The following is a 17,743-nucleotide window of genomic DNA, read 5'->3' as shown; positions in this document are numbered from 1 at the left end:
TAACAGCAAAACATTTAATTCACAATAATGTTATAAATAAAAACTATCCAAGGAGTATGGTGTAAATCTTTCCTAGAGAGGTAAAGTCAGGCAAACCTTCAATAATTAGCTTGGCACTTGTTGTCTTATCCTCAGCTTCAAACATGTATTTAGCTTCATCCTCAAAGGCAGCGGATTTAATAATTAGAGCATGCTTTGTTCCATCTGAAATAATTTCACATCTTTCATCTGGAGTGATCTCTTCTGTTCCTTTCAACCAGTGGAAAGTCTTAGGTTCTCTGGACGTCTCACATTCAAATTTCGCTTCATCTTTCTCAAAGACCTTCACATCACTTAGTGGAGTGATAAAGATGAGAGGCAATTCTGAAAACAAAGAAGAACACTTTCAGCTTAGAGCTAGGTTTATAGAGACCTTTATGCTGCTAGATTTGTTCTAATGCCCTAAGATATGTGTGGAAATATTGTCAAAGTGCAGACTGTACCTTTCACTTTCAGATTAGCAGCACTTTTAACATTAGCAGCTTGGAAAGATACTTCTCCAGTCATATCAAGTTTGCAGTTGTGAAGAACAAGAGTATGCTTCTTCCCATCTTCAATGATTTCACAGTCCTGGTGGTAAAGAAACACATATCAGAATATTCTTAGACTACTCTAAGAAACCATTCAGAAGCCAATTTTTTTTTTAATTTTTTTTTTTTCTGGTGTAAACTGTGGTCTAAAAATAAAGAAGAAGCCTTACAGGTGAAGGTATTAGTGTTTCGTCCTTTAGCTTCCATATAGGATGGACATCAGTCTCAGAAATTTCAATTTCAAAACGTGCTGTTTCACCAACAAATACCTCCACTCCATAAAGTGGGCGCTCCACTTTGATTAAGCGAGCTAAAATGAAAAAGAAACACCAGAAGTTCACATCTGTTTACTCATTCTGTATCATAGAAAGATAATACTGGAAAGGATCTAAACTCTCTTCCTATCCCTTCTTTAGCGCATTAAAATGCTGTCACTGATAAACATTTGTCTGACCTCTTTTTAAAAAGATGCAAGTTTGGGCAGTCTGCATCCTCCTTCTATAATGTGTTGTCCTGGTGCCAGTTGGGTTTAAACCACAAGATATATCTGAAAGTTTAGTTATTTTTTGTAAGAATATTTTCCCTCATAATTAAGGTAGATATCTGTTACAGTGAATTAAACTAACTTTTTTTTTCCTGACTGTAAATGGACATAGAGAATAATTGATCGTCACTGTCTTCACAACAGCCATTTATATATCTTGAGATATTTTGCCTCTCGCAAATACTCTTAATAATTGTAAATCTAGATATTTCAGCTATTCATCATAACAGCATGTTTTCTAAAGGTACAATTTTTGGTGTTGTACTCTAGAAAGTGTCTGTCTATACTGTTTTACAAAGGTTTCAGTACTTTCCCTGAGGCAAGGCATGATATCTTACGCTCAACGCTGACGTTAGCAGTTGTCTTGTCAGTTCCACAGTCACAATCATAAACACCCTTATCGCTCTCTGCAACCTTCTTGATCTTCAAGATACGGCGCAAGCCATCCGTTTTCATTGAAATTCTGCTGGAAGCTACTAGTTCTTCACCATCTTTGTACCATTTTACTGGCACATCTTTGCTAAGTTCACACTCCAGAGTAATATCATCTTTCTCCACAGCGCTGTAGTCTTGTAATTTCACAGTGAAATATGGATCAGCCTCTACAAAAGGCATAGTGGATATGAAGTGGTAAATTAGTAGTATAAATTTACTACAACATCAATATTTTTGTCATTTTCTACTTACAAGTTTTTTATTTATGTTATATAATATATTTAAAATTATTTATGTAATCACCTAAGACTTTCAGGTTTGCTTGTGTGTTCAAGTCCTTGACTACGGCCTTTATTTCGGAGATATCATCAAGTGTTACTTCTCTAAGTTCTAGTTTATGAACTTTGCCTTCTGAAGTCATGAAAACTGTTCTGCTTGTGTGGAGCCTCTTGTCATTTTTGTACCATTTCACTGGTATATCTTCATGAGAAACCTCAAACTGAAAGTGAGCTGTTTCCCCTTCTTTCACTGTTTGATCCTGTAGAGGTGAGATGAACTTCAGCCTCACACCTGTAGACACAAAAATACCATCAGAAAAAGGCCAGTGTGGTTCTAAAAGATACATTCTTAGTCATTTTTTATTTTTTTCTTTTATTAAAGAAGGCACTTGCCTTCCACAAACAGTCTTGCTGTGCTCTTCTTGCCATCAACTTCAGCAGTGTATTCTCCCTCATCATCAAACTGAGAATCATTGATTACAAGAATATGCTTCTTTCCATCTGCAATGATGTCAAATTTTTCTCCGATCTTGAGTATATCGGTGCCCTTTGACCATATAACATTGGCTTCTCTGGTAAGGACACATTCAAACCTTGCTTGACGCCTCTCAGGGACGGTAACATCTTTTAGGGGTACAGCAAAGTCCAGTTCAATTTCTGGAAGCAAAGCAGAACATATAGCTTGTAATGTGCTCAATGTGAACTCTGTTTAAGTTGGTATCATAGTCCATGGTGCATCATACCTTTCACAGTCAGGATAGCTGTAGTAACTGCATTAAGTGCCTGGTAAAGGACTTCACCAGCTTGCTCTAACTTTACTTTGTGCAAGGTTAGGAAGCGTTTTCCTCCTTCAGCTTTGATTTCACATGTCTGAAGATAGAATAAAATACAATCTGTAAATACAATGCTAAAAGACTTACTGCTAGGTGGTTTTAATAAAGGGATTCTAGAGACATGTTAAAAGTCATCGAGAAAGATTGGAATTGTTTTTCAAGGAAAGTTAACACTTTCCCTCAATAATAAAAAACCCCTGAAACATATTTATTTTGAATGTCAGCATAATTCTTAGCAATGTGTGTAGGATATTTTTATTATTTTCTGAATAATGTGCTGTAATCCTTTGAGAAAACTTAGCTGTAATAGAATATAACTCTTGCTTAGAGAACTGGTGTTTTTTTTAATTACCAGACTTCTTATCCTTTCTGCATTCTGGACTGCGTAGTAATGGCAGACCTGCAAGGATCTTACCATAAGGACTCAACCTGTTCACAGTGTTTAATTTAAATAAATTTTGTTGTAAGGATGCTTACAGGTGAGGGTCTCAGGATTTCTCCTTTTAGTTTCCATTCACCAGGAATATCATCCTCAGATATTTCTGTATCGAAGTTTGCTGTTTCTTTTTCGTAAATGGTAACATCCTCTAATGGTTTCAGAAGTTCAACTTCACGTTCTAGAATGCACAAATGAACACATATATAACTAGATGAAGTTTTGATAGAGCTTTTTAATAATTTAGGTTACTTTTTTTGTTTGATTGTTTAGAGGTTTGTGAACATTGGCCTATGAGCTGATTCAATAAAATACAAATAAAAGCATCCTTACCTCCAAGGGTCAGTTTTGCTGGGTACCTGCGACCTTCAACTTCCACTGAATATTCCCCAACATCAGCAGGGCCAGCATTCTTGATTTTCAGGAAAATTTTATTTCCCTCTTTCAAGATTTCTGTCTTTTCAGTGGGTTCAGCAGGGATTTCCTCATCTCCTTTAAACCATTTAAAGTTTGGTGTATCCTTGACAATGTCACAGGTGAATGTAGCTGTTCCTTTTGGTTTCACATGCTGGTCTCTTATGGGTTTTACTAACCAGTCTCTTATCACTTCTGCATGACAAAAAGTTACACACAAAAAGTTAGACAAAAAAAGACTTCTACTAAGAATACATGGGTCATAAATAGAAGAAATAGACCTTACGGATTTTGGATTACAACAAGCTTTTACTAACTATAAAAATCTTATTGTTCATTTATATTGTACTATGAGGAAAAGCTTTCCTAATTTTAAAACAGCCCAAATATTGTAAAGGGAAAGGAGAACAGGATTTTGATTGCTTACCTACTACCTTAACACAAGATGAGCATGAGAGCTCAGTGCCTTCAACGGTAACAGTGTAAGTGCCGGCATCAGCATCATCTGAATCAGTGATCATGAGGGTATGTGACAAACCAATAATGCCCAGAGCAAATTTCCCAGGCACGTCTTTGATGATCTTCCCATCCTTTCTCCAGACCACACTTCTTTCTTTGTTAAGTTCGCATGTCAAGTACATTGGCTGGCCTTTAATCACAGTGACTTCTTCTTCAAGAGGTTTCACAAACCGCACTGGGAGTTCTGTGGGAAACACAGAATTTTTGTTTGTCTCATTTACATACAGAAGGTGTGATGCAGAAATACCTTACCTATTAAATCAGCATGCTTAATGATTGATGGGAACAAAAGGGAGTATCTATCAATCACTGCAATTTACTATGTACCAGTACTTCCAGCTTAAAGAGCAGCTAGGCTTTAAATTATTCATAAACTTGAAATAGGGAATACCTTCAACAATGAGTTTGGCTGTAGAGGTCTTCTCTTTGTTGCCCAGTCGTAATACACAAGTATATTCACCAGCATCTGACAGCTGGACGTCAATAATATGCAGCTTCCTGTCTTTGCCATCAGCAATAAACTTGTGCTTTGGGCTCTCTCGTATGTTACTTCCATCTTTCATCCAGCTGGTAATTGCAGTAGATGGTGAAATAAGGACTTCAAAGATTGCAGAAGACCCAACAGACTCAGCTTCTGTTAGCACTATATCTTTCATCTCCTTGACAAACTTCAGTGGTACAGCCTTGAGTTGGTAAGTGAATGGAGGCTCTTCAGGAGGTTTTTCACCACCACTGCCTGGCCTGAGTTTCCTTCTTTCTGCATCTGCTGGTGAAGGTGTCTTCTTGGCTGCAATTAGAATTCAGAAATTAATAAACTAACCCTAATTTATTACTTTTGCTTGTAGGTATTGACTGTAGTATCCTACCTTTGACTGGACTGATACCCTTTGGAGTTTCTTCTTTTGGTGTCTTGGCCTCTGAAGTAGAACAGCAATATTATTAGGAATGTAGTTCAAAAAATAAATTAAAGTTAACTAAAATTAAGACAAAAATTACTTTACAAATTTGATTTTTTCTTCCTTTAGGTATACACACAGTCAAAGGGAGGAAGATATTAATATGTATGTATTTATGCAACATATGCTGTCTATATCTCAGTGATGAGTTCAGTATCTTGAAACATGCAAAAGACATATTCAGCAGTGGAGAATGAAAGGTGGCTAGGAGCACATACTTCCTCAATCTATTGTCCTGCCCATTATTTTATAAAATTCTGCCATTCTCTAACACTTTACTCACATTTAGGCCCTTGATCAATAGCCACCTGTCAACCAAAGCAGCTTAAGTACCTATTACAAATCATATGGTGTTTTTTTAGAAGAAGTACACACAGTTACTAATGAAGACAACAAAAATATAAGTTGTAGAAATTTAATACATGTTTCAGGACAATGCATTATTTTCACAAGTGAGGGATGTTCTGTTAGTTGCCCAACTTGTGATGAATCATCTCAGATTTCTGAAAAAAATTCCCATGCTATGTTGCTTTTTATCATCTTCTGTGAAAGGAAATATAAAAGATATTTTTAATGGGAGAATGGTATGAATGAAATGCAGGACAGATTTTATTGTGGTGGATGGAAGAATGAATACTAGAAAAAATGTGTGAGTTTGTGAGTTTTCTGAGAAGATAATGGTACACAACATGATTTCTGCACTCATATGAAAATGTAAGACTAAGACAATGAACATTGATCACACAGGTGTATGAACAGACAGGTAAGACAAACATGTCAAGAGTGGCTGAATGCCAATACAGCCAGCCAACAGATTAGATAGAAATGCGGACAGTGTTAAAGAAAGAAAACATCACAATGGAAAATGAAAATTATATTCTCCTGAAACAAATAGAGCAAGCACTTTGTGAAAGAATTTGGCAGAGGTCTTCCTCACCTCGCTTTGCATGAGACTTTGCAGGAACATCCAGAACTTCATGTGGTTCCCCAGATGCATCCAAATTCTTGTTCTCACTCAAAAGTTTAATGGCCTGCTCATTCATGTGAGCAGGTTCTGATTTCCAGTATTCTTTACCTCCTTCTCCTTTAATGGAAGTTATCTTACCTATGCTTGAGGAGTAAGTAACTTCTCCACTTGCAGGGATTCCCTTGCTTGATGGTATTTTGTCTGAAAGCTTTCCCTTCTCCTTTTTCATGGTAACAGATGTTTTAATTCCAATGCCATGTTTAGCTGATGTTTTTGCATCTGATTTACCTTCTGTCACTGGAAACTCTTCTCCTGAAAGCTTTACTTCTTCCACAGTCAAAGAAGATTTCTTTTCTTCCATTTTTAATTCACTGCTTTTGAGTGCTGGGGTTTCTTTATGTCCATCTTCAATTATATTAACTTCTTGAAACTGTTTGTCAACTTGATTCCTTGGTGGCCGAATATTCATTACAAACTCAGATCTGCGAACTGTTTCATCTCTGACTTCTTTTTCATGTTCTCCTATGGAAGTTTCCCTTCCTTCTCCTGTAATAGCTGTACCAAATTCTTTTTCTACAGGCAGCTTTTCAGGGGCATTTGACTGTATAGTTTTGTCTTTTTTGAAGTGGGTGCTAAAACGAGTTTTCTCTTCCTTCTCTGGTATAATCTTTTTGCCTGTTTTATTATCACCTAGGAGTGCTTTCTCAGTCAACAATTGTCCTGAACCCCTCTCATAATGAACTTCTCCTTTCTCTGGAGAATATTTTCTTCCACTTTCCACTCTTGCTGGCTTAAGAACAGAGGGTTTAAAGATTATGTGTGCTTTTCCTCTGGAAACATCCTCATCTTCAGTGGAGTGTTCTAGGTCAATACTTTTTCTCTCTGCTGGTTCAGTCACCTCAGACAGGTCTAAGAAATGTAGTTCTGCTGATGTGAAGTCCAGATTCCCATCTTTCTCATTAGCTTGAATAACTTCAATTTTCTTTTCTTCTTTATTAAAAATCTTATCTACAGGCATTTCCACTTCTACAGTACCAGATTTATTCATCCACTGAGCTTTACTTTGTATGCCATGCTCCTTCATGGATTCTCCAGGAGGAACTTCAGATTTCTCCAGGATAAAACTTCCTCTCTCTTCTTCACTTATCAGCAGAGGAGTTTCAGCTATGCCTGCCTCTGTGATACCCTTTACAAATGAAGTTTTATGTTCAATGGGAAATTCTTCAGGTTGCAAACTGATTTTTGAATTACTGTCTTTTACTAGAAGTCTTTTCTGGTCCCTGGGCTCATGTGACTCTCTGGCCATAGGTTTAGGTACATAAATTGACTCAATTTCCTCTTCTTTTTCATGCACAGGAATCTTTCCTCCCTGCAGAATGCTAAACTTGTCAGAGACTTTCTCTATAGCACCTTTCCTATGAACAACCAGTTTAATTTTCTCCTCTTTTTCTTCTCCAGAATCTCTTTCCATATGTTCAGGTGCTATAGAAATCAGTTTCAATTCTTCAGTGGGTAGTGGTGGTTCATCCTTTGCATAAATATTGTTATCTATTGCAACTTCTGTTTTCTTGCCTGTAAAGGTAGTCTTTCTTGAAACTATAGGTGTAATTTCTGACTCCTCTTCTTCAGGAGTCTGTATAAAATATTTAAGAGCCACTTTCTCCTGCTTGTCTGCAGCTGGTTTCAGTATTCCATCAGCTGTTTCCAGTGAGATTTTAAACTCAAGAGGCTCTAATGTTTGAATTTCCAGAACTGACTCCTTAGGACTTACACTCTCTTTTACATGCAAGCGTTTCTCAACCAAAATCTTCTTTAACACAATTGTCTCAGGCTTTTCCTCTTCCACTAGGGGCATTTTATCTCTATGCTTTAGTACAGATGGTGCGTCAGGCTTTTCTGCAGCTACAAAGGTTTCACAGGTAATTTAGAAAGTTAAAATCCATAAGAATAAACATCAGGAACAGTATATTTTAAGATAAAATTTCCAGTTATACCTGAAATAAAATGAACATAGAACATCTCCACACAACAGAAACTTACAACACAATCACATAAGAAAGGCACTCACAAACAGTACAGGAGACCTAAGTAAACCACTACTATGGTATAGAGCATTGTCCTGCAAGCTTGTCAATTTAAATCCAATCCAGGTTAAAAGTAGCTTTCTAATGACTATCTGGCCACCTATATTAAATGAGTTAGTTATGCCTAACTTCATTTGGAGATGTAGCAGGTTTGGCTACATCACCAAATAAATGGCCAAGAGATATGAATAATTAAGCTTCTCCAGTATCCAAGACCTGAGCTCTATTGCAACCTGAGATCCTTTGAATGATGTGTGAGCAGCATGTACATCAGCTTTATAACAATGGACCTCAAGCTCAGGGTGCTTCAGAGGAACTGGACTCTTCACAATTATTTTTTCTTGGCAGGGAATGATCAAGGGTCCTGAACATATCAAATGAAAGTAGCAATACTCTAGTTCTTCAGCAACCCCTGTCCCTTTTCCTTGGACTCAATAACAAATTAAAAGCAGAAAACCAAACACAAGAATTGTTTAGAAACAATTTAGAATTGTTTGCTATACAGAAAAAACAAGACAGAGTTCACGAGGCACATATCAGGAAATAAAAAACATGAGGGAATCAACAAAATACACAGATTTCAGAGTAGGACAATAAATAAAAGCACACATATTACCATCCAGGAACAAGAGCACAGACTGATCTCTATGGTGTATCAGAGACACTTTTAAGATTAGGTGACAATGCCTGGAATAAGGAGACCCTTGAATAGGACCTCAAATCTTCCGGCAATGAATGAGTTATGTAATTGTACAGGTCTTCATTCCTTTTATCCTCGAGGTATTTAGTATCTCAGAGAGAAAACCCCTATATATAGCATAGAATAAACATAAATACCTGCTTTCTTTCCAACCACTGGGACTGTCACTGGAGTAGTAACAGCTGGTGCTGGTTCTGCTGCTGGTTTTGGAGATTTTAGAGCTGTAGAGGAAAAAAAAAACAAACAAACCCAAAAGGGTTCTCATATATTTGTTTTAATAAATATTTTTTTTAAAGTAAGATGTTCTTTAAAATGTTTTGTAGATTGCATATAAGTTCCAGTCTTAGCGATACTAAAGCCATTTGTTTAATGTATGAACACTTCTAAGATTCAGCTCGACAGGGGCACTGGGCCATCTTGTCAACCTGGTATTCTGTGAGTCTATGAATGTCTTTTTAGCCAGAAGTCTCTGAATGTAAAATACTATATTCACAAGAAAGGCTTCAATGATATTAATGACTAAAGAACTCTTACCCACTGCAGGTTTAGGTTCAGACCCAGGAAGTGGGATAGCTGCTTGCTTAGGTTCTGTCATTTCAAACACAACAATTACAAATAGGTTAATGCACATTGTTTGTAATCTCATTGAATGTCAAAGTTAGAAGCAACAGAGAATTAATCAAAGACAGAATTTATTTTTCGACATTTCATTTAGCCAGAAAGCAAGAAATTAACTTGAGATAAATTTTTGAAAAGCAAGATACAATGGAATAAAGATAAATTTTTCAAGCACTGAAGAAATAAAGACAACAAGAAATCCAGAAGGATGCAAAGTCGTTAGTCATGGGCAGGCTGATTGATAGTAATGCATTAGGTTAATATAGCATGATATTCAGCAATGAATATAATTTAGTTGCTGCCGTAAGGAAAAAGAGCCCCACGCATCTGTACCTTTTGGTGGTTTGGGCACATATTTCTCTTCTTTTTTTATTTCAGGCATCTCAGTTTTCTTCTTAGGAACCTCTGGGACTTTAAAATATTATTTTTATTTCGTAAGATGTATTAAACCACCTTGAATACCCAAATGTAATATCTCCAATATATTTTAAAGTTTTCATTTTTGTAGACATAAACAGTTTCAGATGTTCATAAGATTCGAGAATATGTACTTTTAAGAGTGAGATTTGAATACATTAGAAATACTAAATGGACAACAGGACAAATATTTGTAAAATGTTAACTAAAAGAATGCTTGGGTTAACTGTTTCGCTGTAGTTATATTTTCATCAATATTATAAAATATTTGTAGAATTCTCTTGTATAATCAGTGAAGACTGAAAAGCAATTCCAAAATGCAGAATTCAGACCCAAATGTGGATGTCAGGTTTAGTTAGGCCTTAAGAGAAGCTTTAATTTAAACAATTAAATTAACACAAGCCATCGTTTAAAATCTGACTTTCATTTCTGAATCGCAGTTGAACATTACTTGAAAATTGGATTATATATATTTTTTTAATTATACTTTACTGGACAGATTTGAATGTAGATTAGTACCTTCAGGTTTCTTAATTTTTTCTACTGGTGTAGGTACTGGTTTAACTTCTGGTTTAGGTTCTTTTTCTGGCTTAGGTTCTTCCTCTTCTTTTTCCTTTCTAAGAACTTTAAAAGAAAAGGAATTTCAGTTTTTAAAGCACAGGTAAACAGAAGAATAAGATGGTGAACAAGAAAAAAAGATTGAAATCTATCAGTAATTATGAAGAAACAGGAATGTAAAATATTTAGTTTTATATAAATGGAAAATATTCTTTTAACTGTTCCAGATACTATTCTGAAAGCTTTTTAAAATTCAAACTCATGCAGAGCAAAAACATAATTTTTTTAAGAGAAGTCCATCTGGGAAGAAAGATGCTAACTGTCAATGATAGAATAAAATTTCTTATAATATGACACACTTCCTGTCATATTTAAATGATGACTTACTATACAGAATTATACATTAATAACTGTAGCTACAGTTATTAACTATTACTGACACCAGTGAGAGAGCAAGACTGAATCTTCAAGTGTTATATTTGCAGAGTCTGAATTTATATGTCTCTTTTTCATTTTACTTATTTCAATTCTTTTTTGACCTGTCAGATATTCATCTTGCATATCTAATGAGACTGCCACTTGAAAAAGTGAATATCTGTATTTTATTATGTTTGAAATCTGAAGCTCAGCTACAAGGTACACAGGAATGAATCATGCTGCTGTAGTGTTTCTAAGAGAATTCAAATTAGTGCTTCCTTTTTCTAGGTAATAATTGAGCATGAAGTGATTCAGAATGCACCAAATTTTGCCAGGAAAGGAGACTGATGTCCAATAGTAGCACAGGGCTATGCGATCTGTGCAGTACTTCTAAGAAAACCATAGAAAAGAGTGCAGATGGTACATATGTGACTTTAATATTTTCTCTGTCACTGGAATATATTTAAGGGTCCAGAAGCTGAAGACAGTGGAAAATTGTCAACTCTGTAGAGATTAGGAGAACAGGATAGATTTATAGGGAACTACATTTTCAGTGTTCTGCTCTGTTTTCATCACAGATTCTTTAGATCTGACAGATTTTCAGGATATCCTTATTCCAACCCTGCAACTATAAAGGCTTGCTCCAAGAAGCAGACATCAGAAAGTACTTTGTCTTATTTTGCATACCACACACATAAACCAATGTTGCTTAGGGGAATATACTGAACAATGTTTATATGCTAGGGGATTTTTTTAAACAGAGACAAGTTACTATACCTTTTTTCAAAACAACTTCTTCTGGTGGAGGAGTAACTTCAGGAATTATTTTGCGAGGTTTCTTTACAAGTCCAGGCACTTAAAAGAATATTATTACAGATTTTATTATGGGTTCTTAACAGTAATAAGATCTAAGCAACACTTAACCATTCCAAACACACAAATCAAATGCTGGTCCACTCCTGGATATTAAAAGCAAAGGTAAAACTGACAGATTGAAATTGATAGGGTTTATACTATAATAATAGAATATAATTCTATTTTATTTGCGTACAGTTGTCTTCTAGGCTTATGTGTAAGAGGAAACTTTTATACAAATCACCAAAAGAGAAGCATGGTTTGACAAAACTATAAAGGTTATGTATTCAGAGTTATAGTAACATTTTTATCTCCATTTCCTCTTTCATTACAGGTTTATGTTACATATCTATTCATCCAAACTGTCTATCTGTGATGTTTGTATGGATCCAGTTAGTTTGATTTATAAACTTGGAACAGCATTAAGAAGTGTTCACTGCTTATCTGCTTAGCTTGTGTTAAGCCCCAGTACGTATGAAAAATATAAAGGAGTACTTGTAAAGTGGCTTGCTCAATTTGTTATCCATCTAGATCAGACAAATAATAAACCAAGTATGTTTGAACAATGAGATATATATATATTTAAACAGTAAATTATATTTTATCCCTCCCTAAGCAGACAACCAAATGAGCATGTACAAAAGTGACAGAAACTCATAAAAACTCTCATACTTCTGTGATTCTGTCTCTTGGACCTCGTTGTATTGCATGATGGGAGATTAAAGTGGACATGAACATATATATCCAAGACTGGAGCTCACTGTTGAGCATAATCTAACATAGACAGCTTTTTGATAGTTCTGAGCAAATTACAGAAGTAGATACCAAGAACTACTACTTTATGATCATGAGAGGCTTAATTTAAGTAAGATTCTTATATTTGCCGAGCACCTTTAGCAGGTGGGGGTTCCAATTTTGGAGGTTCACCAGGTTTTGCAGTCACAACTTTCTTCCTTGATCCAGGAGCTTTAAAGAAAGTTATTTGAATTTTACAACACACATAATGATTAGAAAAAAAAAAGAGAACTTCCTAAAAAATAAAAAAATGGATTAATATTGTTGATATATCAGAAAGACAAGAGCTTCAAAGCTAAGATTTTGGCTGATTAAGTGTTTAGAAGCAGTCAGATGATGTAGGAAGAACAGCTGATCTGAAAACAATATTCAAAAGTAACACCAGCAAATTATTGCTGGGGATTCTTTTTCATTTGTAAGAACATGTTAAAGATAGAAGAATTATGTTAAAGATAGAAGAATGTGTTAACTTGGTTAAGATTTTTTTAATAAATTGATTCTTTTCCATAACTATTGAAAAAGAACCCGTATAAACTAACTTGCACTAGTAAAAAATCATAAGGATTCAGCACAGTAAGGTGCACTGTTAAAGTAATAGAAAAGAAAGAAAAGAAGAAAAGGATAGGAAAAAGGAAAGGGAAAGGGAAGGGAAGGAAGGGGAAGGGAAGAGGAAGGGAAGGGAAAGTGAAGGGGAAGGAAAGGGAAGGAAGAGGAAGGGAAGGGAAAGAAGGGGAAGGGAAGGGAAGGGAAGGGAAGGGAAGGGAAGGGAAGGGAAGGGAAGGGAAGGGAAGGGAAGGGAAGGGAAGGGAAGAAGAAGGGGAAGGGGAAGGGAAAGGGAAGGAGAGGAGAGGAGAGGAGAGGAGAGGAGAGGAGAGGAGAGGAGAGGAGAGGAGAGGAGAGGAGAGGAGAGGAGAGGAGAGGAGAGAAGAGAGAGAAGAGAAGAGAAGAGAAGAGAAGAGAAGAGAAGAGAAGAGAAGAGAAGAGAAGAGAAGAGAAGAGAAGAGAAGAGAAGAGAAGAGAAGAGAAATAAAAACCAAAACAATCCCCAAATACACAGTGATATATTCAAAAGCATGCTTTTCAAGATTCATCAGTATAACTTAAAAGGATTATTCGAGTTCCCACTGTTAATTGTGGCTTCAGATTATTATACCTTTAAGTAGATCTTTTGCCAATTTAATATCCTCTTTTGGTGGAGTAGGTGGTGGTAGTGGTTTTCGCTTTTCAGGGATCTTCTTTTCAGGTGGCGGCACTTTGAATAATATTAAGTATATTTAGCATAAATTTAAGACCATAAGCAGTTATGTGAAGAGTAATGTACACATGTAAAGATGATCATTTTCCCCTTCAATGAAGTTAGTGGAAAAATCTCACTGAATTCAATGGGAGTATGAAGGAGCCTTAGGATATTGCTTTGCAGCATGCACACAGTACAAACATCCAAGCTGACTTAAAAAAGCATATTAATAACATGAGAACAGAGGTGGGAAGCCACGAGACAGGAAGACTCTTGTTGACACAAAACAAAGTGAAAACACTTAAAATAATCTGTATGTTGTCCTTAGAATTAAGAAGTCACAACTAAATTCCAAAGCAGAAATGAGAGCAGAGGAAGAATTATGCAGAGATCTGCAACATACAGGTACATATTTGAAGAATGACAGAGCAAGAAAATTACTGCATATGGAATTAAATGAAAGGAAATGAAATAAAGGTGTCCAGCAGCCTCTAGGTAGGTACTTTCTATACCTTCAACTGGTAAAGGCTCTTCTACTTCTGCAACTGGAATTTCTTCTTCTTCAGGCTCAGTGTCCTTTATGATTTCATATTCTTTAAAGAATATTGACAATTTGTGTAAGTTGCCAGTGATAAGATTTCACATGAATAATTGTGTGCATATCACTTGAAAGAAAGCTACCACAACTGACACCAACAAAAACATGTTAGATAAGTAATAACGTAGTATCTGTTACCTTTGTGGTTAATGCATATTCTTGAAAAACTACTCTCTATATGAGAATGAATCGGGGTTTTGTGAAGTATAATTTTTTTTATGTGTACAACGTAAACTAAACATTAAATCTGTGGGTGAGTCATTGTAACTGGAAAGAATAAAAGCTTCAATGCTCTCCATTTATTTAAGATTATAATAGCAATATAAATACTAGGGTATAAGAGACTCAAATTTATTGGGAATTTATTATTATCTTAAAGAGAGACACACTTTGTTAGGAATGTCCTGTGTAAGACCTTATGGCACTTGAAAATATTTGATTTTAAAAGTGATATTTTACTTCAAAATATGAAAATATAACAGTAGATACATGAAACATAAACTGGTATAATTTAAAATATTAAGTGAAAAAATTACATACATTACAATAGGAATAAAAGGACATCTATTTTGAGGCTTGTGTTTGGAAGAACAAGAATGTCTTTACAATAATAACTATGATGGCACAAACCTTCACTTGGTACTGGTTCAGGTATTTTAGGAGCAGCAACAGGTACTTTTTCCTCTGGGACAGGTTCCTTGGGCACCTCAGGCACTTTAAGAAACATTATTTAATTTTCAGACATGTACATAAATGTACATATGACACATAAAAGAGACAAGGAAACCTAACACAGAAAATCACAGTGCCTAACAACAGTCATAACCATGAAAGACTGAGTTCCAAACAGTCTTTCCCAAGGTAGTCTATGTACACATGCCACATTTTATAGACTCAGTTATAAGAAAAGAAAAGAGACAAGAGAAAATATTTCTTCTCAGGAGATGCCTCCTGCCAATGTATACCTTTTGATGGAGGAGGTTCTGGCTTTTTAAATTCTTGCTCCTTAGGTGTTATAAGAGGCACTTTCTCTTCTGGGACAGCTCTTTCTGGCACTTCAGGAGCTTTAAAGATATTAGTAAATTATCATTTTGTGAAACATAACATAAATATATACATACAACACTTAAAAGTACAACAACTAAAAACTATAAGGCATGAAAAATGTAAGAATAACATATTAACTGACAGATTATTCACTCAGACACCTAAACACTGCATACATCAATGAAACAAGTGAAAAAAAAATCTGAAAATAGAGAAAATGAGGCTCAGTGACTGATGCATATACCTTTAATTGAAGGGACAATATGTTTTTTAAGGACAGACACAGGCTCTGGTATTTCTGGCACAGCCACAGGCTCTGATTTCTTGGGCACAGCCACAGGTTTCTTGGGTACCACCTCAGGTTTCTTGGGTACCACCTCAGGTTTCTTGGGCAAAGACACAGGTTTCTTGGGTGCTGCTGTTGGTTTCTTGGGCACTGCCACAGGCTTTGGGGGAACGACCACTGGCACCTCCTCTTCTGGCTCTTCCTCCTCGGCTACCTCAGGCACTTTAAAGATATTAGTCCCATTTACTTGACTGTGCTAAAGATCAGAAATCAGACAACTGGCAAGCAGAAGCAGGAAAGTAAGCCCTTGACAGACTACCAGGGAGCCCTCTCTAGACAAGCATTCTTCCTTTGGGCAGACCACTCACAGCAAGGAGCCAAATTAGGGACTTATGAGAGAGCTCTGGCTGACAAGCACCACTTTCTCCTGCAGGCATGCAGAGGCACATATGGACACAACACAACCAAGAGCCGCTCTCACCTCGCCACACAGAACACAGAGGGGCAAAGAGCACTCAGGACTGTGGAAACATAAAAGGAAGAATGGGCCATTTCAGAACACCACTGTATACCTTCAGCTGGAGGAGCTTCTGGCTCTCCAGCCTCAGCAACTGGTGTCACTTCTTCAGGTGCTTCCTCCTCCCCTTCCTCTGCCTCAGGCTCCTCAGGTACCTCAGGCGCTTCAAAGATATTAGCGTGTTTTGTTTTACATTGGTGAAAGCACATGCCAAATAGGAACAAAATCCAGGGCAACACAGGTACAGAACATCACCACACAGCCAGCTCATCACCTTACACGCACATACGGCACCATTTACCAGGCGTACACAGTCTTGAGAGTCTCTGTTTAGAAACAGGGGCAGGCCAAGAGAGGGATGACAACACTCAATAGAAGAAGACAAAGTATCTTCTTTGTTAAGTTATCCATGAAAAGAGGTACCTCTGGGTGCTGGAAGCTCTGGTGCTTTGGCAATGGGAACGGACACTTTTTCCTCACGAGTAGCTTTCCTGGGCACCTCAGGTGCTTCAAAGATATTAGTAACAGTCAGTTTTATACATAAAACAGGAAGATGAACAATGAAACACAAACTAGAGATACCCTCGTGAAGGTAAGCAAACTGGTCTCACAGAGTCTTGAGCTCATTTCTCCCTCCCTCACGGACATACACACAAACCCACAGAGAGTCACATGATGGTGATGCCACGTAGGTTCTGTGAGAAAACTGTTGGCTATGTTTAGGTTCTGCTCAGGGTGAGGTGTGAATTAGGATTCCCCTCTCTGTACTCAGCAGCCTTCCCTTTCTGAGAGGAGGCACCATCATTCTTAAATCTGCTGGGATCTGACCTTTCCTGGGGAGAGACCTCAGCCCATAACTTATCTGTTGCCATTCTTTATGAATCTGCCAGTGCTTTGCACTCAGCAATGTGGACAGTGACAGTGTGAGGAGTGCAGTATTTCTCATTTGTCCATATGTCAGTCCTTCTCTATTTCTGTTTTTCTGCTTTTCTTTTTATTCTCTGGTTTTGTTATCTGTAGAAGGTCTCTTGCCTCAATTTTGGTTTCCCCGTGGCAACTTCCACAGCATATATGCTTCACCTGATTTTATAACCATTCCTTCCTTACTATTAACTCCAAAATTATCAGCATTTTCTTTAATCACTTGATATTCTGTCACTGTTTCTTATTGCACTTATAGGTTCATTTCTGTCTAAAAATTGTATTTTGTTTTGGAGAATATGTCCATCACAGAGACTGAGACAGTCAATAGTCACAGACACATTTGATGTGTCAATTTAAGATAAAAAAATTGGGCAGTAGAGTGAAAAACTTATGATCAAATTTTAAAATATAACACTTGAGTTCTGCAGATTCAAAATATAAAAACAAATCACTGAACTCAAAATATCATGTGTGCCATATATAAAAACACTAAGAAAAGCAATCCTTAATTGATAGCACAGAAGGTTGAAATGTCAGGCAATCAGGAGTAAACAGGGTAACAAACATGACAAATGACATGTAAGACAGTAAGAAACAGTCTCATTCAGGCTGATGCACAGGGCAACAGGTACCTTGAACTGGTGCAGGTTCTGGCTTTCTTGGCACAGTTACAGGTATGGGCTCTTCCGCAGCACCTTTCTTAGGCACCTTGGGCACTTCAAAGATATTAGTATGCTTT

General features: G+C 36.6%; 1 protein-coding gene across 1 annotated transcript in view; it reads right to left on the bottom strand.

Annotated features, from left to right (window-relative positions):
• TTN (titin) overlaps positions 1-17,743 on the bottom strand; it is a 246,511-nt gene that overhangs the window by 99,517 nt on the left and 129,251 nt on the right. Inside the window, exons 114-129 of the mRNA XM_034065601.1 lie at positions 10,290-10,394; positions 9,687-9,764; positions 9,270-9,323; positions 8,873-8,956; positions 4,895-4,945; positions 4,420-4,815; positions 3,937-4,212; positions 3,429-3,704; positions 3,137-3,276; positions 2,570-2,696; positions 2,220-2,483; positions 1,852-2,118; positions 1,452-1,715; positions 740-879; positions 483-609; positions 97-363 (exon numbers count right to left, since the gene is read on the bottom strand). Coding sequence (XP_033921492.1) covers positions 97-363; positions 483-609; positions 740-879; positions 1,452-1,715; positions 1,852-2,118; positions 2,220-2,483; positions 2,570-2,696; positions 3,137-3,276; positions 3,429-3,704; positions 3,937-4,212; positions 4,420-4,815; positions 4,895-4,945; positions 8,873-8,956; positions 9,270-9,323; positions 9,687-9,764; positions 10,290-10,394 — 2,916 coding nt within the window. The remainder of the gene's footprint in view (positions 1-96; positions 364-482; positions 610-739; positions 880-1,451; positions 1,716-1,851; positions 2,119-2,219; positions 2,484-2,569; positions 2,697-3,136; positions 3,277-3,428; positions 3,705-3,936; positions 4,213-4,419; positions 4,816-4,894; positions 4,946-8,872; positions 8,957-9,269; positions 9,324-9,686; positions 9,765-10,289; positions 10,395-17,743) is intronic.

Source organism: Melopsittacus undulatus, chromosome 8 (genome assembly GCF_012275295.1).
Source record: "Melopsittacus undulatus isolate bMelUnd1 chromosome 8, bMelUnd1.mat.Z, whole genome shotgun sequence".
In the NCBI taxonomy this organism is placed as follows: domain Eukaryota; kingdom Metazoa; phylum Chordata; class Aves; order Psittaciformes; family Psittaculidae; genus Melopsittacus; species Melopsittacus undulatus.
The sequence above is the reverse complement of the archived record's forward strand: the minus strand, read 5'-3'. Positions and strand labels throughout refer to the sequence as shown.